Source organism: Helianthus annuus, chromosome 4, assembly GCF_002127325.2.
Source record: "Helianthus annuus cultivar XRQ/B chromosome 4, HanXRQr2.0-SUNRISE, whole genome shotgun sequence".
Taxonomy (NCBI): Eukaryota; Viridiplantae; Streptophyta; class Magnoliopsida; order Asterales; family Asteraceae; genus Helianthus; species Helianthus annuus.
In genome coordinates, this window is record NC_035436.2 from 168,720,362 (window position 1) to 168,747,504 (window position 27,143).

At 37.2% G+C, this 27,143-nt stretch overlaps 3 protein-coding genes and 1 long non-coding RNA gene across 11 annotated transcripts; 2 read left to right on the forward strand and 2 right to left on the reverse strand.

The window, feature by feature from the left end:
• Positions 1-4,473: 4,473 nt before the first annotated feature.
• LOC118491579 lies at positions 4,474-5,198 on the forward strand. The gene is made up of 2 exons (XM_035989458.1): positions 4,474-4,959; positions 5,004-5,198. Exons 1-2 carry the CDS (start codon positions 4,474-4,476, stop codon positions 5,196-5,198), a joined length of 681 nt encoding a protein of 226 aa, XP_035845351.1.
• Positions 5,199-7,807: 2,609 nt separating this feature from the next.
• Positions 7,808-9,240, forward strand: LOC110936928. Its single transcript, XR_002590408.2, has 2 exons — positions 7,808-8,056; positions 8,965-9,240. It is a non-coding gene; the product is annotated as an uncharacterized LOC110936928 (long non-coding RNA).
• On the reverse strand, positions 9,161-12,056 carry LOC110936927 (MACPF domain-containing protein NSL1). Its single transcript, XM_022179335.2, has 7 exons — positions 11,621-12,056; positions 11,225-11,463; positions 10,949-11,141; positions 10,733-10,816; positions 10,459-10,642; positions 10,216-10,382; positions 9,161-9,966 (listed from the first exon to the last, which is right to left on the reverse strand). Exons 1-7 carry the CDS (start codon positions 11,891-11,893, stop codon positions 9,280-9,282), a joined length of 1,827 nt encoding a protein of 608 aa, XP_022035027.1. The 5' UTR covers positions 11,894-12,056; the 3' UTR covers positions 9,161-9,279.
• A 2,212-nt stretch (positions 12,057-14,268) lies between these two features.
• Positions 14,269-22,165, reverse strand: LOC110936925 (tRNA-splicing endonuclease subunit Sen54). 8 transcript variants are annotated; one of them, XM_035988602.1, is made up of 7 exons: positions 22,011-22,149; positions 20,710-21,824; positions 20,464-20,512; positions 19,849-19,968; positions 19,639-19,765; positions 14,964-15,350; positions 14,269-14,594 (listed from the first exon to the last, which is right to left on the reverse strand). In XM_035988602.1, the coding sequence occupies exons 4-7, from the start codon at positions 19,880-19,882 to the stop codon at positions 14,456-14,458; spliced, it is 687 nt and encodes a 228-aa protein (XP_035844495.1). In that variant the 5' UTR covers positions 19,883-19,968; positions 20,464-20,512; positions 20,710-21,824; positions 22,011-22,149; the 3' UTR covers positions 14,269-14,455. The 8 variants fall into 8 exon arrangements, 7 of the variants coding, with proteins under 7 accessions (XP_035844495.1, XP_035844494.1, XP_022035023.1 ...); XM_035988601.1 differs by having other exon boundaries at positions 19,639-19,770; XR_004890523.1 differs by lacking the exons at positions 20,464-20,512; positions 20,710-21,824 and adding an exon at positions 17,903-18,538 and having other exon boundaries at positions 19,639-19,770; positions 22,011-22,165.
• Positions 22,166-27,143: the final 4,978 nt, after the last annotated feature.

Sequence of the window (27,143 nt, forward strand, 5' to 3'; positions counted from 1 at the left end):
CCAAAACCAACACCATCATCAAACTTATCAGCAACATTGGTGAAAAACTTTTATGGCTTGGATATTCTGAATACAAAATACTAATTGGTTCCTTCCATGCGTATGTTAGACACCGGAATGGCGACCGCCATGGCAACCACCTTGGCGGCCGGTTGTAACTACACCAAACTCTTTTGGGAGAGTCGAATGGCGACCCCCGTGGGAGTTCATACCGTCCTTGAGGACAAGGACGTTTTCGAGCGGTGGGCATTGATATGTGCACAACTACCCCACGTAACCATGCACCACTACTTGTTTATTTTCCATTGTTTCCAACTATTTATTTTATGCACGTAGCAATTAGATTAAGTCATGCACTAGTTAGTTGTTTTTTATACCCACTTGTTAGAGTTAGTGGGTTAGTGGTACTTTTTACTTTGCAGTTATTTTCTTTCATTGTGTGGCCTATACAAGGCCATTTATGTTATGAATGAATCAAGAGAAAATTGTTACAAAACTAGTCTTGTTCTCTATCTTTGTTCTTGGTGCTTGACCCCCTCTAAGGGTTATCTATCTTGGGAGTTTGTAGGTTTTCTCCGTAAACCTATCACAAACAAAGTCCAGAAAACACAAACAAATTATAAGATCATGGTTATATCGAAATCGACCCAGTTATTCCACCCTAAAGACCCTTCTTTAGGTCTATGTTCCACTCAAAAAAACGAGTCTTCCTTGATTAACTCAATGATTTTCTGGACCGTAATCATGTTGTCGTTAAACTCCTTGTCATTTCTTGCGAGCCAAATGCTCCAAACAGCAGCAACTGCGATCATGTGAATCATTTTCTTGACACGACCTGCGAAAGTATATGATTCAGCATCTGATGCAGCGAGTTCCAATCACAATCAACCGGTATCTTGAGCCATCTCAACACATTCCACCAAACAGCCTTCGCCCACAAGCAAGAGACGAAAATGTGATCAGACGACTCATCACCGATTCCACTTCGACAACACGTCCGTTTCTGAAGATGGATGCCTCGATTAGCCAGGTTCACCTTAGCCGCCACTCTTCCTAGCTCAGCCTGCCACACCAAAAAAATTGACCTTTATATTTTCGGTTGTGCTGTTTGATTATGGTCCATGTTTTGGTCAAAAACTAGTGAAGATAATTTTATTACCAAATCGAGAAATTGAGGTGAGGTGCTTGTGAAAATTGTAAGTTTGGTGTTCAGGATCTTGGATTAACTGTCAGGATCCTTAGTTTAAAGAACAAGTTTAAGTCAACTGAAAGTAAAATGTGATGAGATAAATATGAATGCAACTAATAAATAAGAACACATGCAATATGTTACGGGAAAAACCTTTGATCTTCTTCGTGAAGATGATCTTCGGCACAAAAAAAAAAATTCTGGGAGCTGGAAATTACACAACTCCGGTCTACTATTCACTTGAAAAGTTACAAATGGGAGCTTGATCGATCGAAACTAAGTGTTACAGAGCAGTATGCAAGTGTTGACCGAAATGTCACATCAATCAACTTTAAGTATGTCAACTCAAACCGAATACAAAATTGTGTCAAAAACCTTTTATAAAACTTGCTACATGAAGTTATGTTTCAACTTAATATATGTTTAAAAATTGATAGGCCATTGCTACAGAACCGAAAACAGTTAAAAACGATAATCGAACAAAAGACGGTTAAACTCGAATCAAATCAAATAAAATGAATTTGGTTTATATGTAGTCCAATAAACCGAGTAACCAAAGTAAACCATACTTTATCTTTAGTCAAATAAACCCAATTATATGAACTTTACCCGATTATCAACTTTAAGGTTTTTTTTTATAATTCTAAAAACGTAGGCCAACAAGTCAATGCAAATCGGAAGCCAAACCCAACATTTTGGCTTCGAGTATGTCAACTCAAATGATCTGATATAAACTAAATAAAAAGAAGTTTAGTTTAGAAAAAAATCCATCTATTAACATCACGTGTTTAAATGACTAAATAAGTCATAGTATATATACGCATGTGGATCTTAATAAGACGTATGGTAATTAATAACTAAACAAATATGCATACCCAAAAATCAAAGTCATATAAGGGTGTGCTTACATTTGAACTAGGATTAGGGTTTGCTCTGAAAATATAGGAGGCGGCGAAAAAGGTTTTTTTTTTCATCTTCTTCGTGGCAGGAAGGGATCGATACAAGGTAAATCAATGGTATGACGTGCCGGATAGGAAAGGGAGGGGATCATAACATCATCAATCCTCGAACGATGGTGATTCGGTGACCAAGTTCTTCGTTTCCAATCTGCCAGCTCGATGTTCATCGGCAGACTTGGCTAACGTTTTGAAGGAGTTCGGTGACATACAAGGTACGTATATTGCTTGAAAACTCGATCGTTTTGGTAAGAGGTTTGGTTTTGCATCGTTTAAGAACGATAGGAATATGTCGGATCTAGAAGAAAGTCTTAAAGATGTGTGGATTGGAAGTTATAAGCTTTTTATAGTTCGGGCTAGATTTGTCGACGGGGTAGATGTGAGAATGAAGGAAGGTCCAGTATGGAAACCGGTTAAGGAGAAGGAGAACCAGGGGGTTGCAAGGGTCGATGTGAATGAGATTACGGTTGCTGAGGTGAATGATAATTCGGGGGTACTGGTTTCTTTCAATGTTAATGGTGGTAAATCCTTCCGGGATACACTTATTAATAATGAGCCGGTTGTAGAGTTGATGGAGATTGATTTAGACCCTAATATCCAAGCTTTCGGGAACTGGTTTGAATGTGGGCTCGTCGGTCGTGTCAAAGATTTTGGTAATTTAACAAACTTGAGGAGGGTGTTGAGTTTGATCAGTGATGTGCATGTGGAGATAAAGTACGTAGGCGGTCTGTAGGTCCTTTTGGTGTTCGATAACAGTGATGATAAGAGACTTTTCATCGACAATAAATATGCGTGGATGAATGTTTTTGGGGAATTGGAAGAGTGGAAGGGGCAAATATTCGAATCCCAGAAGATAGCTTGGTTGAAAGTGCATGGGGTTCCTTTATGTTTATCATGTGCTCAGGTGTTCGATAAGATAGCTTCGAAATTTGGTTCGGTTATTCAATCTGCCCAGTTTAAGGAGGAGGGTGGGGATTTATCATTTGCTGTTGTTGGGATTTTACGATCATCTGTGGGTCGAGTATCTCAACATATCTATTTGAATTGGAAAGGGAACAAGCTTGACGTATTGGTGTAGGAGGAATGTGGCGAGTGGATTCCGGATTGCTTGGTGAACTTGGAAGAGGCCGATGATGATGCGTGTTTGGAGAATTCGGTAGAAGTTAATAATAACCAAGGGGTGGATGTTTGCATGGAGGATGTTTTATGTGCTAATAATATTCATCAAGAGGGCATAGATCATCAACAATCTATGAATGGGTTTCAAGAAAGGGTGAATGAGACTTTGGAAGTTTTTAGTTAGCATTTGAATGCGGAGAAAACAGTGGTGGAGCCGAGTAAATGAAAAGGGAAATTTGCTAGGAAAAAGTGTGCGAGGAACAAGTCCAACTCTCCGATGGGTCAGGAGCGACCAAAAAAGAGACAAAGAGATAGCACGGACCCGTTTGACATAGACCGGTTTATTCTTAATGTAAACGGGAATGTTTCTTCCAATAGGGATAACGATGCTGCAGTGGATAATAATCAGGAGTTCCTTACCCCGGATTTAAATAGAGTCGTAGTGCACGAGGAGGTTGCTGATCTTACTACCTCAGACGTGAATGGCAGTGTTGTGAACAGTTCCTTGGAGCAAAGATTGGAAGATGAAATTCATGATGAAGTCTCTAATACGATGATTATGGCTAAGAATTTGGGAGTTTCAAATATCGACAAATTTGAAGGTGATCTTTCGGAGGCAATTCATAATGAAGGTTTTCAAGTAGTTAATCAATGAATGTTTTGTCGATAAATATCTGGGGTTGGGAAGTGATGGGAAAAGTGCTTGGATACGTAGGTTGAGGATTGCTAATGAAATCGGCTTTATTTTGATTCAAGAAACTCAATTTTCGTCTTTAGATGGCTTTGATCTAAGGAAGTATTGGTGAAATAGGGAATTCTCTTTCGAACGGGTTGGGTCTACAGGTCGATTGGGTGGTCTTTTGTCGTTATGGGATCCCAAGAAATTTTGTCTTTCTAGTGTGGAAAAACATAGATTCTTTTTATGCATTCATGGTTGTTTGAAAGAAAATAGGAATGCGTTTTCGATTATTAACGTCTATGCGCCTCAAAGATTAGGTGATAAGATGATTCTGTGGGCTGATATTGAACGTATAACCAATAATAATCATAACTATTGGATCGTTGGGGGGGGGGGATTTTAATTGCGTGAGAGACCGGTTGGAAAGGCGAAACTCCAAGGTTAATGCGGCTGTTTCGAATGAATTTAACGAGTTCATTGACAATGTTGGTTTGCATGAGTTTGTTCTAAGATGAAGAAAGTTTACGTTTATGACCCGGAATAAATGTAGTCGAATTGATCGTATTTTTGTGTCTTGGAATTTCTTGTGTGAATGGACAAATGCGGAATATCGGGCGCTTACTAGAGAGGAATCGGATCATAGCCCGTTGATTCTAAAATTGGAAGCGCGGAATTTCGGGCCTAAACCTTTTCGGTTTTTTAACTCTTGGTTATCCAGGAACGTTTTGGAGGAGGTTGTTCATAGAGCTTTGTCGGGTTTTATCGGGAATGGGCCTCCGGATGTTGTTCTTATGAATAAGTTTAGGATAAGGCTTGAAATTGTAAAATGGAAACAGGAGTGGTTGAAAGAAGATGTTGAGGAGGAAATGAATTTGAAGCAAGACCTCTTTCATTTAGATGAGTTAGTCGAGGAGAGGGATCTGACAGAAGCCGAGGAATGGGTTATTATGGAGGCTAAGAAAAAACTAAAGGAATTGGATGATCTTAAAGCTAAAGACATTCGACAAAAAGCGCGGGTTCGTTGGTGCGTGATGGGGATGAGAATACTAGTTTTTTTCAGGGAGTTATTAATAAACGGAGGGTGGCGAATACAATTCCGGGTTTGAGCATTGATGGGAGGTGGGTTTTCAAACCGGCCGAAGTGAAAAAAGAGGTTCATCGGTTTTTTAAACAGAGGTTCGCGGAAGATCTTCAAACTCGACCATCTTTGGATTGCTATGGTATCAAACAGTTAAATGATATTGAAGCCGAATAATTAGTGGTCCCTTTCTCTGAAAACGAAATTAAAGACGCAGTTTTTGAATGTGGCGGTGACAAAGCTCCGGGGCCAGACGGTTTTAGTTTTAGGTTTGTGAAGCGATTTTGGTCGTTATTTGCCGAGGATTTTGTCAAGATAATGCTGAATTTTTTTGATACTGGGACGATCAACCGGGGAGTCAGGTTGTCATTCATTACTTTGATCCCAAAGGTAACTGATCCGGTTGATCTTGGTGAATATCGTTCAATAACTCTTATTGGCATTATTAGCAAAGTAATCTCTAAGGTTCTTGCTAACCGGATTAAAAAGGTGATGGGTAAGGTTATTTATGAGACTCAATCGGCTTTCCTTTCGGCGAGATATATTCTTGACGGCCCTCTAATTATTAGTGAAATATTCTCGTGGGCAAAAAAGATGAGGAAAGAGTTTTTCATGTTCAAAATCGATTTCGAAAAAGCTTATGATAATGTTCACTGGGAGTTCTTGTTATCGATTTTACGGCAAATGAAGTTTCCGGAAGTTTGGTGCAGGTGGATTAAGGGAGTTTTAATGTCGGCATGTTCTTCTGTTTTGGTTAATGGATCCCCTACGTTTGAGTTTGGTTGCAGTAAAGGTGTACGTCAAGGTGACCCTCTTTCGCCATTTTTGTTTCTTATTGTTATGGAGGGTTTATCTTGTTTTGATTAGGAAAGCATGTGACCGTGGTATGTTTGATGGCGTGACTTTTCCGAATGGCGGCCCAAATATTTCTCATCTCCTTTACGCCGATGACGCGATGGTTATGGGAGAATGGTCGGAGTTTAACTTCTGAGCTTTGAAGAGGATCCTTCGTATCTTTCACTTATGTTCTGGCCTTCGTATCAACTTGAATAAATCGTGTTTATTTGGTATTGGCAAGAGTATGGAGGAGGTAACTTTATATGCTAGCGGTTTGGGTTGTAAACCGGGAACGACTCCGTTTAAATATTTGGGTTTTCTTGTGGGGGCCAATATGAACCGAATCTCTAATTGGGACCCGGTAGTCGAAGTTTTCAACAAAAGGTTATCGAGATGGAAAGCTAGTGTTCTATCCATGGCCGGTAGGGTTATTCTTATAAAGTCGGTTCTTGAAAGTCTCCCTACGTACTATTTTTCTTTATATAAAGCTCCAATCGCGGTGATTAATAAGCTTGAGTCTATTGTTAAGCGATTTCTTTGGGGAGGTGGTGACGGAAAGAATAAAATTCATTGGGCTGCTTGGAGCAAGGTTACGAAAGATAAACAAGAGGGTGGGTTGGGTCTTTCTAAGTTGGAGGAGTGTAACAATGCTTTGGTTTTGAAATGGTTGTGGAGATATCGAATAGAGCACAAGGCGTTATGGAGGAAGGTTATTGACGCGGTTCATGGTTCAAGACGAAGATGGGAGATGATCCATTGTAGTAGCCGGTTCCCGGGTACATGGTCAAGATTAGTGAAGAATGGTTATCAATTGAAAATTCAAGGTAATAGCTTTTTTGGTACGATTCGTGGAGTTGTGGGTAATGGCGAAAATGTAAAGTTTTGGGTTGATCCTTGGTTAACAAATGAACCGCTGAAGAACTTGTTTCCCATGTTGTTTCATTTAGAGCCAAATAAATGGTGTACGGTAGCGGATAGATTTCTTAGAATAATCAAAATTGTGTTGTTCAATGGAGGTGGAATAAATATCCGGCCACTGTTGTTGAAGTCGAAGAATTAATAGAATGTCATCGTTTGGTTTCGAGTGTGCGACTAAATGGAAATGAAGACATGCGGGTTTGGAACCAAGGGTCAGATGGTGGATACTCGGTTAAGGAAGCCAGAAAATGGTTGAAACGTAATGAACCTAGAGAAGATAGTTATGTTTATAGTGGGTGTAAATGGATCCCAAATAAACGTAATATCTTTATGTGGAGGGCGAGTTTGGATAGGCTTCCTACCCAAAGTGCTCTTTGAAGACGGAATGTTCAAATGGGGGACGGTTTATGCGTTTTTTGTGGGGAAACAGAAGAATCAGTAGATCACTTGTTCTCCGGTTGTCAGGTGGCTTGTGGGGTTTGGATTGCGTTAGCAAAATGGTGCAAAATTCCTCAATTTTTTGTTTTTTCGCTTTTGGATGTGATTAACTTGGTCTCATATTTGGCCGAGTCGAATGCTAAGAAGGAGAGGATATATGGAGTAATTATTGTGGCGTGTTGGACTATGTGGAAGGCTAGGAATGATAAAGTCTTTAATGGGAAAGATACGAACGTGGCCCAAATTGTTGCGGACGTCAAATCCTTGGGATTTCTTTGGTATAGGAGTAGACATAAAGAGGGATCGGTCGATTGGCGAAATTGGTGTAATTTTAATTTTTCCGTGATGTAATTTATTCTCTTTTTTTGGGCGGTTCTTCTCTATCTTGGAGAAGTTCGCCTTGGTTGGTTTTTAATGAAGTTCACCTTTCAAAAAAAAATTTAAGGATTCTAAATAGCGTACTTTAAAAAAAACATTTTATATAATGTTCAAGGTTTATATGTTTATAAAACATTACTTTTTTTAATAATTAGGTGGCCGTCCGAAAGGACACAACCACAAATAGTTGGTGGTGGGCGGTGGCGGGAAGGATATACAAAACTTCATCAATTATTGGACGTTACACCAAAAATCCATCTTCTTTAACCTATATTAATTTTATTTTTTTTCTTTATAAAAACCACCCATCATTGGCATCACAAACCTTTTGATTAACAACAGAAAGTGATGGCAGTGGTTGAGTTATTCGTTCTAGGTTGCACAGGAGGATTCGTCATGTTCCTTCATGGCGCCAATTTCATGTTTCACGCTTTCGGTCATCAAATCGCCATTCGATCTCTCAGGTATACATATACATACACTCACTTCTTTTTCAATCGAATAGAATGTTCCATTGATCATTCTGAACTCATGTGATTACTACCATGATTTCGTTGTTTTCAAGTACACATGTTAGAGTAACTGTTTATTCCAATTGAGCTTTCTATGTCGCTTAATAGTTAATAATATGTTAACTAGAGGCTATTTTTAACAATTTACTAGTGTCAAGTTGATCGACTCCATGAAGATCATATGATAATATCATTTTAATGATTTGCAGTATTTCGGGATGTGTTTGGTGAGAAATCTTACATAGAAATCTGATTGTAATAGACTGTATATCTATCTATGTAGCTTACAATGAACTTATGATCAGATGTAGGATTAATTTTGAATCTTATGTTGGACTTAATCTTGTCATAATCTAATAGTTATAGGGTGTTAATTACTAAGTTGTATTTAGTATTTATTTAAAAACCTATTTGAGTGGTATAGGCTTCCTAGATTTTCAAGATGTTGTAGATTGTTTTGTGAACATCAATTCCGAGATATATACACAACCTTCACTTTACAGGATTTGAACTCTTAGTCTTTTGATTGTGGAGAACACCAGTTTACCGCCATGATGTCCCACTCGAGACTAGTATAAATAGATGAGTTATTGTTTTTGATTTCCGGATCATATTAATAACCAATGTTTTAAAGGAACGGTTCAAACCAGCAGGTTGTACCGGTTAAACTCCGGTACACACGGTTGAACCGCCCGATATACCCGGTTAAACCGTTTCTGAGCCAAATCCGGTACGATATAAAAACCGGATTTTAAAAACATTGTTGATAACTAGAGTCCGCCGTGTGTGTTTTTTCATGTGTTCGTGTTTTACGCCTGGTTTTCCAACACCTTAATTTTGTTTTTTTACACTTTTTGCAGTTTCTTGGGATGTGTTTGGTAACATACAACAACGGGCAGACGGCATGGAAATTGTGAAAATTTTAGTGTATAATGAGAGAGAATTTGGCATAATGTATTATTGATGGTCAAAAGTGTTACTGGGTAGGCAGATAATTGGGTAAACAATAAAAATATCCAAGTTGAAAGGAGGCATGTTTAATGATCAAAGCTAAGATATAAAATGTACCTTTGGTAGTAATGCAGCATTTACAAATTAAGGATGATTAATTTAGTGATGATACAAAATTACAACAATTATCTAATCCTTCAACTATTATTGTACATCTTTTTTTCTCACATAAACATCGAATCCTCGGACATTATTGTCAACAAGGAATACTTAACTTTCACTCTAATTCTACCACCCTCCACACACAGCTTTGCTCCGGTCACCACCCAATACCCCGGCGGATCTTCCGGTCCCCTCATCATTTCCTTAGTATCAACAAAAGACGACATTTTCGGCGTTCTTATAGGCGGTCCATCAGGATAAATGGCGGAATTCAATTCCACCTTTACGGGCTTTTGTTCAGGTGTACCAAGCCCGATACTAAAAGGTGCGCTCATTAGCGTTGACATTAACCCCGACTTCCGAGAGTTCATGGATGGCCCGTCCCATTCGGACCGTCGAATCTTTCCCGATCCGACCATTGAATATCCCAACCGAAGAAACAGAACCTTTTTTATACCCACGCCTTTGACTTCAAACCAAGCTTTGGTGACAATGGAAGCCGAGTCATCAATAAGAGCCTCGTTGTACTCGACCGGGAAGGTGCACACGTGAGAGAATATGCTCCATTTGACCGGCTCCAGATAGCCTTTTTCAATCGGTTCGTCACTAGGTTTGTAGCTGAAATCATCAGTGAGTTCAAGCATTTTAGGAACCGAAGATAGGTGTTGCAGATGGATGGCTAACCGATCACTCTTCCGTCCTTCTAAGTACAAGCGGACCCCAGTCACTGGCCTATTCTCAGAATTGACCTGTAAATAGTCAAAGTTATATTATAAAAATTATTATCGTTTTCTAATCAAGTGACTTGGAGAAGTTTAATTCAAATCGAATTCAATTAGGATAAGTCTATACGCATTTGACTTGTTTTCTTTTTAGTTAGGCACTTTTGCTTAACCGGTTTGACCAGTCGGAAATGAATTAGAATCCAAACTGACCCCTGTTTGTAGGTAAACGGGTCAAAATTCTACTTTTATTCATAAAAAGAGGCAAGATTTTACCTTGACCGTATTAACATAGAGCCGAGGACCCAAGAAGGTGAACTGAAGTGACGGGGATGGGTTTTTCTTGCGTCTAGAAGCAAGTGGGAGATCGCCGTATGCTGGAGCCCACTGTCGCGGCAACTGGAACTCTAGAAATTGTTCGAGCTCCTCAATCGGTGGTTTATCTGCAAAAGAAACAAGTTTTTTGACACTCAAGCCCGAGGCTCGCCCAATAACTTCTACAAAATGGATACTACTCACATCTAAGATACAGATTGATGGCGTGACTTAGAAAACCGCTACCACGAACCCCGCTTAAAAGTGCCACGATTGGAACAAACGACATGGAAATGACGTTTGGTGCTTGGGGTACAGTTGAAAGCCAACTTTTGTGGCTTTGACCTTTATCAATACCTCCTCGGCGAACATGAATGCTCATTAGATCCTAAAGGAAAAACAACATACGGTGAAATGCCTATAGACTAGCATTCCTATTATACGAAAAGAAATGGTGTTCACAAACATATGAGCTTACATCATTCTTGGACCGGGAAACAATAGATGGTCTTAAAGAACTCATGAGTTCTGGAGGGAGATCCCACGCTACAGCCCGTTTATCCTGTGTTACATCATGACAGCAATAACAAAAAATGATATGAATAAGCAGAACAGATTAAATGGTTCAACGTTGTTAAAATGGAACCCGACCCCCCCCCCCCCCCCTCTAATTCTCACTTCGTCTTGAACATACCTTTGATTTATCCGATCCTGAAACAGAAGGCTCGGATACATGTTCAGAAATACAATCATCTGCTAATTGCTTTAACAAATTCTGCACTTGTGTTGGCTCAAGATCTGAACTTTGCAGTTGCTTTAGGTAAATTACGTCTTTACCCCCCATCTTGACCCCAACCACAACATGGGTACCGTATTTGTCGATAAAACTGAAAATTTAACTTTACTTAGTTTCAGATTTTGTACTACTATACAACAAATCGTTCACGAAATAATTAAAATGTCATCATACTCAGCAAGAGCAGCGGGATCCCATGAAGCCGGCACTTCTTGCTTCACTTTCTCAGACAACGCAATCTGCGTTTTCGCTAACTCGATACTGTATAACGAAATAATCCAACCATCAAATGCAAGGTTTTTCGTTGCGGGTGCGTCTTTCTGCCAGCATCCTTTATAACCAAACATTGAATTGAAAAACCCTGATGGTATCTTACCAGATAAAGATAGTTCCTGATTAAACTGCTCTGACATCTGACAAACACATATCAGAAAATTCACAATCACCTTAACAAGTTAGCATTGACTTCAAAAGTCAAACCTATTAATAACCAACTCATACTTCACAATTGTTAAAAAGATTCCAACTTTATATTAAAAGATTTGAGTTCAAATAATGGGATTAACTTACTTGATTGAATGAAAGAACATCGGAATGAAATCGAGTGCGTTCACCTTTATCGCACTTAATCGCCGGAGAAACATTGGGAACAACGACGCCGCCGGGAACCACCAAGTCCTGGGTTAGGGTTCCACCGAGTTCGATGAGGGTTGACCCGGATGGACCGGGTTTGCATCCGGTTAACCGGAGGTCGCAAGTGAGATCGTATCCGTACCCAATTACCGATACCGCTTTCTCCGCCGCTGATTGAGGGTCGAAGAAATTGGTCTTGTAAAGCGACATCGTTTGGAATTGGGGATTAGGGTTTGAGATGAAAGATTTAACTAAGGGTTTGAATTGGCGGGTAGCAGAGAGTTGATTGTTTATGAAATTGGAGAGTGTGAATGTGAATGGAGGGCGGCCGAATGCGTGCTGTGAGTAGGTGCCACGTGGACATTGTTAGTAAAGGTTGTGAGAGTTGACTTGGAATTTTGTCATTTAAGTTTGAACTGATCAATGAAAGTTATTTCCCCTTGAAAAACGTTTTGTGTTTGTTTGTTTTTTTTTTTTTAATTATTTAGTACTTGCACTTTGTCTTCCAAAGAATATAAGAAGTTAAGAACTACACGTTTGTTTACTTTCAAACTTTTTAATGTATTGAGTTTTGAATATGTTATTATGTATTTAACAAGGGTTGTTAAACAATTTAGAGGTGTTTAGACTATCATAGATGGAGGTTTGTAAGTTCGGATTGAAGTCGGACTGTGTATCAAATCCTATTGCCTATTGGTTGAACGCGAGGAATCCGACCCATGCTGATGTCTTTTCATGACTTAACTATTAATTGGAGAAGCGGTAACGTCGACAATTAGTTACAACCTTTAGAGACCACCTCTTTTGGTGAAAGCGACACATAATAGTATCTAGTATAAATTGAGGTGAAGTCATTCTTCATAGGCAACATGTTCCCTAGCCTCTCTCTAAATTTGATTTTTAAAATCAAGCCAATGTTGATTCTCACGCCATCGAGTGGTCACATAGAAGATTCCTTTCATATGGCGAAGCCAACAACGTTTTCTGTTTTGTAGATCTTAATTTGAGATTCTAGTTCTCTTTCAAAGATTAATCATATGAAGCTTTTTTGTAACAGGGTTGTTTTTCACTTGGAGTTTATTGGAAATTTGAATGTAGATGTTTCCTTCAACTTAGCAAAACAAGAGATGCTCTTAGTATTTAAAATTTCAAATAGACAACTAAACATCTGAATTTCAAATCCATATTGATATATAAGTGTCCGACTTTGGAGTAAAGTTATTCTACAAAAAAACTTCTAAAAATAAGAAGTGTACACAAACATAAAAGATCGCAAAATATAACACAATGTTAAAAAATATAACACAACGTCAAATAAAAAAGACAAATAAGTCAAAAAAGAAACAATGATAAATAAAACGACATAATGATGTAAACAAAAAGTCTAAAATCTACAAACTAAACATCTAAAAACAAAACCTTAAAACCTTAAAATCTCATATCCTATAATTCGATTAGACGGTTTCAATGTCGCTTGAATGAGTTCAATTAGAGTACGTTTGATACCTTCTTACGACTTCTTATTTTTGGGAGACTTTGTATTTGATACGAACCTTATAAGTGCATAAGTGTTTATTACGTTTTCCCAAAATTGCAAATAGACAACTAAACATCTGCAATTCAACTTCCTATTTTTTCTATATATATGTGTTTATTACGTTTACCCATTTAGACTTTTATATTTTTTAGGTTACATTGAGTTTTCTTACAAACACGGACATATAAAAATATACCTATAATCATATTACCATTTTAATATTTTAAATTTTATTCCTTAGCAACTTGCCCTATTGTAAATTTAATAGGAAGGAACTTAGATTGACTTCACGGGTTCCATTACACACCAATTTGCACAGAAAACTCTTATCGGCACCTTGGAGTATCAAATAATAATAGAAAACTTATAATTCACTCCCTTTTCAACTTTTATTCATATAAAAATATTTCTTTTTTTTATTGTATATAATTACATAAAACACAATCAAAATCAACCGAACATGGAAATGTGACTGAGATGCCAACATAAAATAAATTGTATTTAAGCGTCATAAACAGCCCATTTCACTATCAAATAATAAAAAAATTAATACCATCTTGACTTTTATATATAGCCCCTTGATTTCGTTTATTACAAAGAAAGGTTTCATTCATGGCATGTGCCATGCAAAGAAAAGTTTACGCTCTTTTGACTTCATTGATTTAAAGTGAGTTTAGGGGAAGTTGTGGTTTGACTAGCTGCAACGTGTTTCTCCCTTTATATCAAACTAAGTTTCCACACCAAAGTGTCGACAAAAAAAAAATAGAATCCACTTAAAAGAACCAAAAAAGATCAAAACGGGTCACATACCTAACATGAACATTGTTTGTCTTCACCGCCTACTCATCTTGGCCACCGACCACCTTGTACAACTATTTTGATATTTTTTCCCTAAAACAACTCATTTCAACCCTGATGATTTGTTCTAACCCGAACTTATTTTACTCAGCATGTTAACTAACGCAACGTGGCTGTTTTGTCTGGGTCGGGGAGGCTTGGTTTGTATATATTATTACTGAAACTGTGGGGATCAACAAAAAACAAGAAAGATCGAGGCAAAGTGACCGTCAACATCTACCATTGTATCTATAATCAATAAGATAAAACACGCTCACGCATAACCATTCATTGTTTTACACGTGTCTTTGACATTTTCTTTACTTACTCTGGGCTTTGATTCTGCCATGCGTCCTTATATCCGTATCGGCAATTATCATTTAAAACATCATAGTGAGTCAAGGAAGAACAGGAAGCTCAACGTCATTAAAAGAAAAAATGCTTACACGTCCATGCTCAACGTAACAAAACTTTAGAGGAATACCTTCACATTGTCCTTCGATATCCTCAATTTGCTTCTTAGTTGGTGGACCGCCACTAAAAACATCAAAACGAGAAACTTAATGTGTGCATATTAAGAGTTAATTACTGTTTTCGTCCCTGTGGTTTGTCAAAAATCACTATTTCAGTCCATTAGTTTAAAAATTGCGATTTCAGTCCTTGTGGTTTCACTTTCGTAACCATTTCAGTCCCTGTACTTAACAGAATTATGGATTGAAATGGTTACGAAAGTGAAACCACAGGGACTGAAATGGTTACGAAAGTAAAACCACAGGGACTGAAATCGCAATTTTTAAACTAATGGACTGAAATAGTGATTTTTGACAAACCACAGAGACGAAAACAGTAATTAACTCGCATATTAATGTGTTACATAAAACTATTATAGGGTTATCTTACTCTTACCTACTTATGCAGAGAATAAACATTGGTTCACCGGGGCTAGATTTTCTGAACTTGCTGTTTGGAGGGTAAACATCAAAAACCGGTCCCGCTTCAGTTATCTGCATACTGCTGAACAATTTAGTGATTTCAGTTATAGAAGCCGTTTCTTCACAGCCATTCTCTGATTCACCTTCAACAGAAGCAGATGCGCTTTTAACTTGTTTCATACTCCAACAAACACCGTGTCTTTTGATTATGTAGCCTAAAGATTTGAGATGCCTGTATACCTCAAATGACTCCCAAGAAGATCCACCTACACCTCCTGCAACCTTCTTGTATATGTCTTCAAGTGGAATACATTTTTCGTCGACATCGAACAGTTGCAGTGCCCCGATCTCTGCCAAAAACCTACAAATTATGAAACATGTTCTAAGAGTTGGAATACGATAATAAGGTTTCATAAGCATTATGCCTTCTTTGATTAAGGATGGTAATCGTATCACAACATTTACTAAAAAACAAAATATGACTTTTAACTACAGGTGGCAAGATGGGCAGGTTAGATTGGGTTGGTTGTCGGCAGGGGCGGACTTACCCCTAGCCCAAGGTGGGCGGGCGCACCCCCGGGAAAAAAAAATTTTAGTGCTATTTTCCGTTGAAAAGCCCGTCCACACCCCTTGGATTTTTTCGTCCGCACCCCTTGAATTTTTTCATCCGCACCCCCTTTGAATTTTTCGTCCACACACCTTAGGTAAAAAATGTTATCAATTTATATTTTAAATTTTTTTAGTAAACTCTAATTAAAAAAAAACTACCTAAATTATATAAACTTATACTACCCAACTTAACCCAAATACCCAATACCTTAACCCACTATTTCATTAAACATAATTATTAATTAGCCCACTAGTTACTAGCCCATTAACCAAACTCAACCTAAGTTCAAACTATAATAATTAAAATAAGCCCAATAGTCCCTTAGAATTCCTCCCGCCCTCCCTCTCTTGGGTCGTCTCCTGCCAGCGATCATCGAACACAACAACAACCACAACAGCACGTCATCAGCAGCCGCGAACCACCGCCGTCCGACACCAAAGGGTAACAAAATTCTTAAATAGGTTTGAAATTTCATGTGTTTTGACGTTGTTTATGGTTGTTTAGATGATTTTTAGGGTGATTATGTTGTTTAGATGATTTTTAGGGTGATTACACACGATTTCTAGGGTTGAAATCGTGTGTAATCACCCTAAAAATTAAAATTGAAACATTATGTTATGGAGCGATGAACTTATGGATCAATTTGTAGGGGTGAGCAAGAAAACCGAAATAACCGAACCGTAACCGAATAACCGAAATAACCGAACCGAAAAAACCGAACCGAAACAAAAACCGATGGTTCGGTTTTCGGATTTTTAATAACCGAAAATTTCGGTTCGGTTTTCGGATAACCTTTTTTAATAACCGAAAAAAACCGAACCGATAAGTTACAATCCATTTATTTTTATGTTTAAGTTTAAATTGTTTAAGTGTTTAACCCAATGCTAGTAGAAAATATTAATGTTATTCTTGAATGTTAAGTGTTTATCATAAAAACATTATAACTAAAATGATTTATTATTACGTATAAGATATAACAAAATTTAATATAAAAATTAAATTTAATAAAAACTTTGAAGAAACATAAAAATAGATTAGAAGGTTAGGTTTATATAAACAATATTAATTAAAGACTTTAACTATAATAACTTAAATATAAACATGAGAAAAGATTGTTATAATATAAATTATACTTTTTATTTTTTGAATCTTACATAATTTTGTTTCAAAAACCGAAATAACCGAAAAACCGAACCGACGTAAAAACCGAAAAACTGAAACCGAAAAAAATCGAAACCGAACGGTTTTTAAAACTCGAAAACCGACATTTCGGTTTCGGTTTTGATTTTACCCAAAAACCGAACCGAACCGTGCACACCCCTATCAATTTGTTTGTGATAGGAACCATGAGTAGGGACGTTATGGCGCGATTACTTTTGTTTTACATGACCCGACCCGACACGACCTGAACCGAACCTATACGAACCGATTTTTTTACTTATATACCTAGGGGCCTAAAATTTTTAAAAATGTTCCGCACCGCCATGGAAAAATTCCTGGGTCCGCCACTGGTTGTCGGGTCAGGATGTGTCGATTAAGAAAGGGTCTGGATGGATTTGGATCAAGATGAGCTAAAAAATTAATTACTGTGTTGGGCACTTAAGCCTAATTTTTATTTAAAGTCAACAGCTTTCATCCAGTTGGATAACCTCAATTTTACTCTACAGAACTAGACTTGGCAAACAGATCGGGTCGAGTTGGGTGGGTTTGAGTTGCGAGTTAAAACGGGTTGATTCAATAAAGGGTTAATTTGGTTCAGGTAGGAGTGAGTTTCAGGTCAGAACGGTTTTGATTTAAAGAGTGGTTATTTTGAAATTATGGTAAAGCTTCTAGGTTCTGACTTTCTGGTTTCTGGAACCGGTTACGCGCTATCATCCCTCGGTTTACGCATGTTTAATAGCCAGTTACGTGTGCGGAGCAGATTACACGTACCAGAGCCAGGAAACACGTGTTTGGCGCCCGTAGTTGTCAATACCGGCTATAGCGACCACTATAGCACAATATGTAGCAAGGCGACCAAGTGTCGCTATTTGGGTCATAGTGACCGATAGCGTGAATAGCGACGGTTAGTTTTTTTTTTATGTAAATAGCAATTAGATATGGCTATAAAATAGCTGGATTTATAAAAAAACCAAGAAAAAAGACCCCTCATCTTGTTTGTAAGCACAGCCATCTAGGGTTCGTAGTATTGAGCGTGAAGAATACAAGTCATTGACTTCCAAAAGTCAACCCATCGACCCTCCCCAGCCTGTAGTCAACCAGCATAAAGAAAAGGAAGATGACATTTTCTTGAAGAAAAGCACCCGTTTTCAGCAATCTGAAGATGATGCAGCCGGAGAATTAGAAGGTTTAAAACATCAACCTAGAAATTTATCACAAAATGACGATCTACATGTATCCCAAAAAGATGATCAAATCACAACGAATTCTTCTGTATCCGATCAAAACACTGTTCCGGTGACCGAATCTGCTACGAAACAACACAAAGCAGATGAACATGACCAGAACCAGATACGGACCCACATCAAATTCCTTCACGAAATACGGAAACTTGCGAAACTAACAACATGCTTGCTGCTTCTGAACATGTGCCAAATGTGCAGCAGCCACAGAACCCTGCAACTGCAGCCCAATCACATGTGTTCACCCACAACGGTCAACCAGTGGTTCAGTATCCCGTGCAAAGTAATGAACAACCCGGGGTGGTTCAGAACCCACAAGCTTATAACCAAACGTGGCAATATCAATACAAGAATCAGCAACAATGGCTGCAAATGCAACAGTACATCCACCAACAACAACAGCAACAACAGTTTCAACCGCAACAGCAGTATCATCAGTTTTATCAACAGGAACAGTACCAGCAGTATTGGCTACAGGTGTACCAGCAGCAGCAACAGTTGCAAGAATACAATATGCAGATGCAACAATACCAACAGCTAAAACAACAAATGCCGAAAGATTTACATAAGAATCACGTGCAAAAGATTGCTGTGATGTCGAATCTGATGCAAAATATTAGCCATGATCAACAGGTACGTTTCAATTTTAGAAGTGAATGTATAAAAAGGTGTCTTCAATATGTGAAAGTTTTCCAAAAGACCTTCCAGCTGTTAAAGGAAAATGCCAAAAGCGCCACCCACACCAACTTTGGTTTACTCACACCAACTTTGGCGGACGACTAATCATGCATCATGTGGTGGCGTTGATAGCCGAAAGACAAGGGGCTACATGCACAAATCGGCCTTTGTCCCGATTGTTGAGTGTTATGTGACTCATGTCCAAGGCTTGATACAAAACTACTATTTAGCCAGGGGTCTCACCGGAAGCAACCTCTCTATTCCTACGGGGTAGAGGTAAGGTTGTCTACATCTTACCCTCCTCAGACCCTACCTTTGCTTTGCTATTGGTGGGATTTACTGAGTATGATGATGTTAAATATACATGTAAAATAGCACATATACCAGGGCATTTTGATATAATATACATATAAAAATTTTCAAAATTATTTTTCTAGTGCATCCCTATTTATAAAATAGCGGTCGCTATTCGCTATGTAGCATATAGGTCCCTTGTAGCTATTCACTAATAACAACTATGCTGTAGCCACGCTACTCGGCCCCGGCACGCACTTAACTAGCCGCTCGACACGTAACTGCGTCTGTCCTTCGGGCATAAACTACGCATGCGACGTCTCTTACGCGTTTTTACTCGTGTACATATACCAGAGATGGAAAACGCGTGTCCGGCACCATGTAACGAGAGTAACCTGGCACCGGTAAGCGCTTGACACGAAACCAGCTTTGCACGAGTAACCAACGCTAGCTATGAGCGTTCAATTGACAGTTACGGCGAGCCGTTGGTTACGCGTGTTTAATGCAGGTTACTGGCATTCTAGTGTCGTTCCGCGCGTTCAGGCGTCGGTTATGCGGGCGGCGTTAGTTACGCGTGTTTAAATGCCAGTTATGCATACCGGGGCCAGAAAACACCTGTCCTACGCCGCGTAACTCCTATGAATCTCAATTGTAATATCACTTACAATGCATCTTCAAGGAAAATATATAACTTCCCGCCACGCACTATCCCTGTTGTTATCCACATTCGGCCTTTATTGCTAACAACTTCGGCCATTCCCAACTCCTCCCTCCAATGAGCCACAGAACCACCTTTCCTAAACAAATAATCATCCATTAAACATTGTGAGATTATGAAAGTTTCACACAAGAAAAAAAAATACACTGAAAAGTACCTAAACTGTAACTTGGGTAAATCACCATATGCATAGCAATGGTCCTCGTTGTCACTATCAGGTGAAGATACCTCTGAATCACTCGATCCACCAGCCCAATCTTCGATTTCCATGATTAAACTATATTTGAAAATGAAAAGAAATCAACTTCAAAGCAAGCAAAGGATCTTTAAAACACTAAACTTCTAGTTTGATTTATACTAGACCTGGCAAACGGGTCGGGTCGGGTCATGGGTCAAAACGGGTCAACTATAAAAAGGGTTGTTTTGGATCGGGTTGAAACGGGTCCGGGTCAGAACGGGTTTCGGGTCGGTTGGGTCAGTTTTTTTTCTTTTGACAATATAACTTTGGTACCTCGAATCATTTCATATGATTTATTTTGTAGGCGTGTCGTACAATTAATGTCAATTGTTATTAAAACCAACCATTTGATTTATGAATATGACAACTAATTTATGTTTGAAATTAGTCAACTGGTCATTATTTGCGTTGAATTTCCTACATGTATAAGGGAATTTAAAACAAGATGTATATACAAAGTATGAAGTAAGTTCAGGGTTAATTAAACAAGGAAATGATCTAAGAAAGACTTGTCAAACTAATTAACCAGAATACCTGTTTGTAAAATATATGAATCATGGTGGTTAAAAAAAAGGGTCAGAACCTGAAAATTAATATAACAAATAAATATAAACCGAATTGTAGAATTATATACAAGAAACTTATGAGCATCCATATCAATTCAGAAGATAAAACATAACCCGATTGTCATCCAAATATAATTTATATCAGTTACCAAAACAACTCCACAAATTCCAAGACATGGAAACATTTACGGCACTCATAAAGTGATGATGATACCTTCACCGGAAAAGCTACCGTCGCTGATGAAGATGCCGGCGGAGGGTGGGGGTTTGTGGCGGAGGATACGACAGAGACGGTGGCGGGTTTGTGGCGGAGGAGACGGCGGAGGCCGGAGAGGATGAAGATGCCCTGAATCGCTGATGATGATGTTCACCCGTGGTTTTTCTATTCAAACCCTAATAACCCGTATTGACCCGTGCTTTTAATTTAATCAACCCAACTTGACCCGTAAATAAAAGTTTTAACTTTTGAACTGATCCACTTCAACCCCTTATTTAATTTTTTAACCTAAAACAACGTTAAAATGACCCATATGTTAGATATTTTAGTCATGGTTGTAAAACAAGGTTTCTAAGGCCGAGTATTCCCCGAGTAGTCGCTACAAGGCAGGCTGCCGAGACGACTTTCTTTGACTCCGCCTAATTACTCGGAGTCGGTCAAACGCGGTCAATCTCGGCCAGAATTGGATCTAGTAGGTCAACTCGGGCCTAGTTTGACTTAAATAATAATATAACATAATTTCTATTCCGATCATATTAAAGAATGAATATCATTTTCACGTATTTTGTTATAAATATTAGTAAATTTGGTTATTTGACATATATTTAATCTCCAAAAAGTAATTTCTTTATAATTTAACATGTCCGAGTACTCCCCGAGTACTCTCCGCGTAGACCGAGTACTCTCAACTCCCCGGTCCACTGACTAGGGAGCGCCTAGCGACTTTTGCAACCATGATTTTAGTGTAATAGGGGATTGACTTGGTAATCAAAGCGAATTATACTACACATCAAGCAAGTTAGGAGGTGCGGGAATGCAAGCTTGTTTGAGTTATTATAATTCGAATTGTATGGGCGGAGCCAGTACTCTACGGGGGTTCCAAGAGGCGGGGATCCGGGGGCAGCGCCCCATGGGAGCTGGGTCCAAGGAGCAGAGCCCGTGGGGTCGACCTTGATTACATTCTTCTTCCTGGTTCGAAAATTCACACACACTAACATACCCTGGTTCAATTTCTCATAAAATCAGAGTTGTATCCGATTGAATTTTTCAGGTGAACCACCGAAATAATTTGATCTGAGAGTGATTACACGCGTCTCTGATCATCCGGCAAACTGAAATTCCCCAACAACATAATCCTCTAATTTATACTATTCAGGACACATGTTAATTAATGCAATTAAAGGGTAGTAAGTAACTAGTAGCAATGTCTCAAATGACCATAGAATTAACAAGTTCATCATTATAAAAAGTGAATTTAAAGCTCTGTGTTTAATATCAGTTCGAGATTAAGGGCATACCTGAAACGTAAGGTTGTGTTGAAAAGTACAGGTACTCCGACGGCGTAGTACGGTGGCGGCGGCGGCCGCGGACTGGAGGAGCAAGGAGGCAGGCGGTGGGGATCGACGATTTAGGTTAGCTTTTTTGTTTTATTTTTTACCATAAAAAATGTCAAATTTAAAAATATCTTTTTATTCACCTGATTACCTACTTGGGCCCAAGTTTATAATTCTTATGCCCAGGCCCTTAGTCCTCCAATTTGGGCTAAAAAGTTTTGAAAAAAACACAATAAGATTGTAAACAAAATTTGGGCCCTATGAGTAGAGGTGCACAAAACCGAATCAGTTTTGAAACCCGTTCCAAGTGGGAAAAGAAAGTCAAAACCGGATCAGCTCAAATCGGTTCGGATTAGAAATCGGGTTATAAAGGAAAAATATGGATCAGTTTGAGCAGGTTTTTATCCGGTTAAATTTTAAACGGTTTCAGGTTCAACTGATACATTCTCAAACCAATTTTTAAATCGGTGGATTGGACTGGGATAGATTTCACCCAAACTGGTTTTGCTATCGGTTTTAGATTCGGGTTCTGAGCAGGTCTTAATGTGCACCTCTACTACGAGGTCCTTTCCGCCCTGTAATTTTGTGTTGGATTCGAGACTGGTGATGCATGTAGCAGCTGGAACTCATCTTGCAAAGATTATGGTTTAGGAGATTCCAAGGTAGAAATGAGGTGAAATTGAACATACTTTTCATGATACAGGTTTGCCATGTATGTTAAAGTAAAAGACAATAACACAAGTATCGCCAAAGTTAATCGTCACACAAAGATGAATTGAATTTACAATGGGATTCTTTACAAATACATGAACATCGATCGTAATGGGCTTTGGCTTGAACGGGCCCTTGCTTTTATTCGACTGGTTTAGACGGTGACCGCTTAAGCATACCATCTAATATTTTTTTTAGATTATATCATCTATACAAACCCATACCTGAATACCTATCTTGAATATTTCGGGTTTTCCCATTTGGTTTCTATTTTCCTAATCATCCCTAACATTTATCCCCAAAAGGCACATGGTTTGCGACATGAAAATTTTGGACATGGACAATGGGTTGTGGGGTAAATTGGTTCGGAGCATGATGACCATGTCAAGTCATCCAGAAAACTCAATTAGCCTAGACAATTAGGGTATTGTATATACGGGTAACATGCAGTTAGTATTACGCGTTTCAATTGATTGTGAAAACTAAAACAAAACGCTTTGATTGGTTTGAATTAAAGTAACATTGATTTACTGTGCAATTAAACTAAGAAACATCAACAAGTGACAAAAAAATACAAAACAAGAAACAGGCAATCACATTTAGGTTTGGATATTATAGCATAATATGTAACCTGATTTACTTAATTGTATAAGTAAGCTATATAGATGTGTGTATAACCGGTCTTTGACGATTTAACCGATAAATGCCTTAAATGATAAGAATACACAAAATGACGATACTTGTTATGCCTCTGAACACACACTTGCAAATGTTAATCATATGAAGTTATTGAAATCATCAAAAGATTCAATAATACAAGTTAAGTCAGATTGCCACTGTTCTTTTCACTGGCGTAGCTTTTAAGGGACGGGAGGGGTCCCACCCACCACGAATGTTTCGGTTAGAAGTGTAATATTTTCGATTTTTCGTCCAAAAATTTTAAAATTATATAGGTCCGCCCCAGCTAATTATTTTGTCTAAAAATGTCAAAAATATTTTTCAATATATTCGTATTGAGTTAAAATAAAATGTGAAGAACGGGCTATTAGTAAGTTTTATAATTGTTTATAAACTTCATGTAAAGTTTGTTACTACTTTATATATAAATCAAAGTTGAGTATTCTTTTTTATCTTAAAGGTCTTAAAGGTACATACCATTTATTTTAAAAATCGTTGGGCTGAGTTGTAATTTTTCGTCCAGATATTTAACATTTATCTTGCATCATTTTAAATATTTGGTCTTTATTTTTGTTAAACAATATTTAGTTTTATTTGGAGTTATTATTGTTTGACTCGACTTGAATCGGGTATCCGACCCGAACATATAACCCGAAACATAATGATAGGAAAAAAAATTGGTCTCATGACTTTCCGTCCTTCGAAACTTTTGATCAAGCTTCGCCACTGGTTATTTTATTCTTCTACTATGCTGTGAAATGTGAATTGTGAAATCCTTTTATGAGCTGCCATAACATTAATAATATTAATGGCCCATTTGAAATAAAGTACCAATCAGTCCATTAAGTATTTTTGTAGTGGCCCATTTTGTAATAAAGTATTAATCAGTCCATTAAGGTTTTTTTTTTTATTTCTTGATGGTGCGTGGTCCAACTCCAACACCCAGATTTATTGGGTTTACTCCTCAATAGGTGTATAGGTTTTATAGCCTAGTGGAGATGGATATGATCGAGTGATTTCGTTAGTGGCATGATGATACTCCTGAGAACCGTCAGTGATCCAAATTTACCGTTAAAAAAAAACTACACTGCTCAGAGAAAGAGCTTGTTTCGAAAAACTACGGGCCGGATTGTTAAGGGGAGTTGGGTCTAGGTAAGGAGGTCCATCAAACCAGGGGCAGACCTATATACTAGCCAGGGGGGCGGACGCACCCCTTAGATAAAAAATATTTAGTGTTATTCACGTATTAAAACCTCGAGCGCACCCCATAAAAATTTGCAATCGCACCCCTTGACCTTCAAATATCATTGTTAAAGTAGAGAAGAGAAGGAAAAAAAGTAAAAAAAGACAATTTCGGAACTTTTTCCGACGGAGGAGGCTTAGGACATGGTATACGGTGACGGACTGCAACTCTGGTTAAAAGAACAAAGAAGAAGAATGGTAAATAGCATCTTTATAAACAAATATACTAATTTATTTATTACTACTTTTTTACTTTTTACTTTTGATGATAAGAAAAGTCAAATTAATTTACCGGGGATAAAGCTTCAATGCTACATTGACCAAGTAACCACTGATAAAGCTCAAATCTTAAAGTAATTAAATTGTTAAAAAGTAATTTAATAAAATAATAAATACAGTAATTTTTAGTTTATATTGTATTGTTATTTGATTTAAGATTCTCATTTTATAAAAATTTTAATTTTAAAACGTATATAAAAGGGTAAAATTTCACACATAAATGTTTTTCAAAAAAAAAAATTATGTATATCAGTCACATGTTTATAATACATCAATAATCAAAACCCCAAACAAAATAAAAAGATCCCAATTCCACCAACCCAAACACATATTTTGAATTAAATTATAAGTGAATATATGATAATGTGACGTCGAGATATGTTATTTAGTTATCGACTTGAATACAAATCACGATAAGAATCCTCTCATCCCTGATCCGATCCAACCTGACCCGAACCGAACCGAACCGAACCAAAAAGTTATTATATAGCGATAGGCAAACGACCCTTAAAAAACTTTCGCACCCCATGAAAAAAGTTTTTGGGTCCGCCACTGCATCAAACACATCTATTCTCAGAGAAACATTGTGTAAGAACCTGAGGTCCAGGGGATCGATACCGTGGCTTTAAGTTCCAATAGGTTGAGGTCCAGTTGTTGGTTAATATCGTTAAACATAAGTAAACCGTATCGATGGATCTTTCTCTAAAAAAATGGGTTATTGGATTTTATCACACCCAACTATTGACTATTAAATAAACCACTTTTAAGATAAATTCAATTATATTATTTTAAAACCGGTATTTCATGTGACTAAAGGAGTAACAAATGCAAGTCTTTTTCTCTTAATACACCCAACAAGTTTGGGCATTTCTGTGGACGTCCTTTTTGTAACAATTAACAAATATATATACATGCAGAGAAAGTTGCCAAATAGAGTTTACATATAGCTTTTATTGTAATTTAAAAGTATTACATATGAATTTGAAGTGTTAGTCGTTTTCGTCTTAAAGTCACGATCAACTTTGTAAAATGAAACTTTGTCTAATTATAGTGGATTTAGATCCTTATAAAATCGATTTATATGTTTTTGAACAAGTAATTCTGAGTAAACATGTTTTATATAATATAATATAATATTCCGCTACAAAGTCAATTTTTCCTACAAAGTGTACAAAGTCTTAAAACACCATAATTTCAGCTATTAAACACACTCAAAACCTACAAATAACATAGTGAAGATCACTAAAACACAATATCCAAATTCTAACATTCCTTAAAAACTTCAAACACACCATCATACAACTATGAATATAAAACACAATATGATAATCAACATAAAACACACAAATGTTAGTCATTCGATAATCAAAGCCTTATCATTCAAAACAAACACAAAACCCACAAATATGGTGTTTTAGTAACCTCCATTATGTTATTTGTGGGTTTTGAGTGTGTTTTATGGTTGACATTATGGTGTTTTATGACTTTGTACACTTTGTAGGAAAAATGGACTTTGTAGCCAACTCCTACCCTAATATAATATAATATAATATAATATAATATAATATAATATAATATAATATAATATAATATAATATAATATAATATAATATAATATAATATAATATAATATAATATAATATAATATAATATAATATAATATAATATAATATAATATAATATAATATAATATAATATAATATAATATAATATAATATAATATAATATAATATAATATAATATAATATAATATAATATAATATAATATAATATAATATAATATAATATAATATAATATAATATAATATATATCTATCCATACTTTCTATAAAAGGAAAAATCCCAATAACATCAGAAAAACTGATGTGTCAGCAGGAGAGGCTGTCCAACAAGGCTTTTCTTATGTCATTATTACATCATAAAGCCTAATATTAAAAGACTTTAAAATTCAAAGTTGGCCCACATTCAAAATCCAAATGTCTGCTGAGGAAAGGTCTGTCCATATAAAGCCTAATATAAAATAACATTTAAACTTTTGTTTAAACATCTGCCCTCAACAATTTATAATCAAACATCAGTTCCCAATAAACATCTGTCGAGATTCAAAATTCTGGCTCCATATTCAAAATTCAAACCATATATTCTAATCCTATAAATAAGTGTTAATAATCTGGCTCCACATTCAAA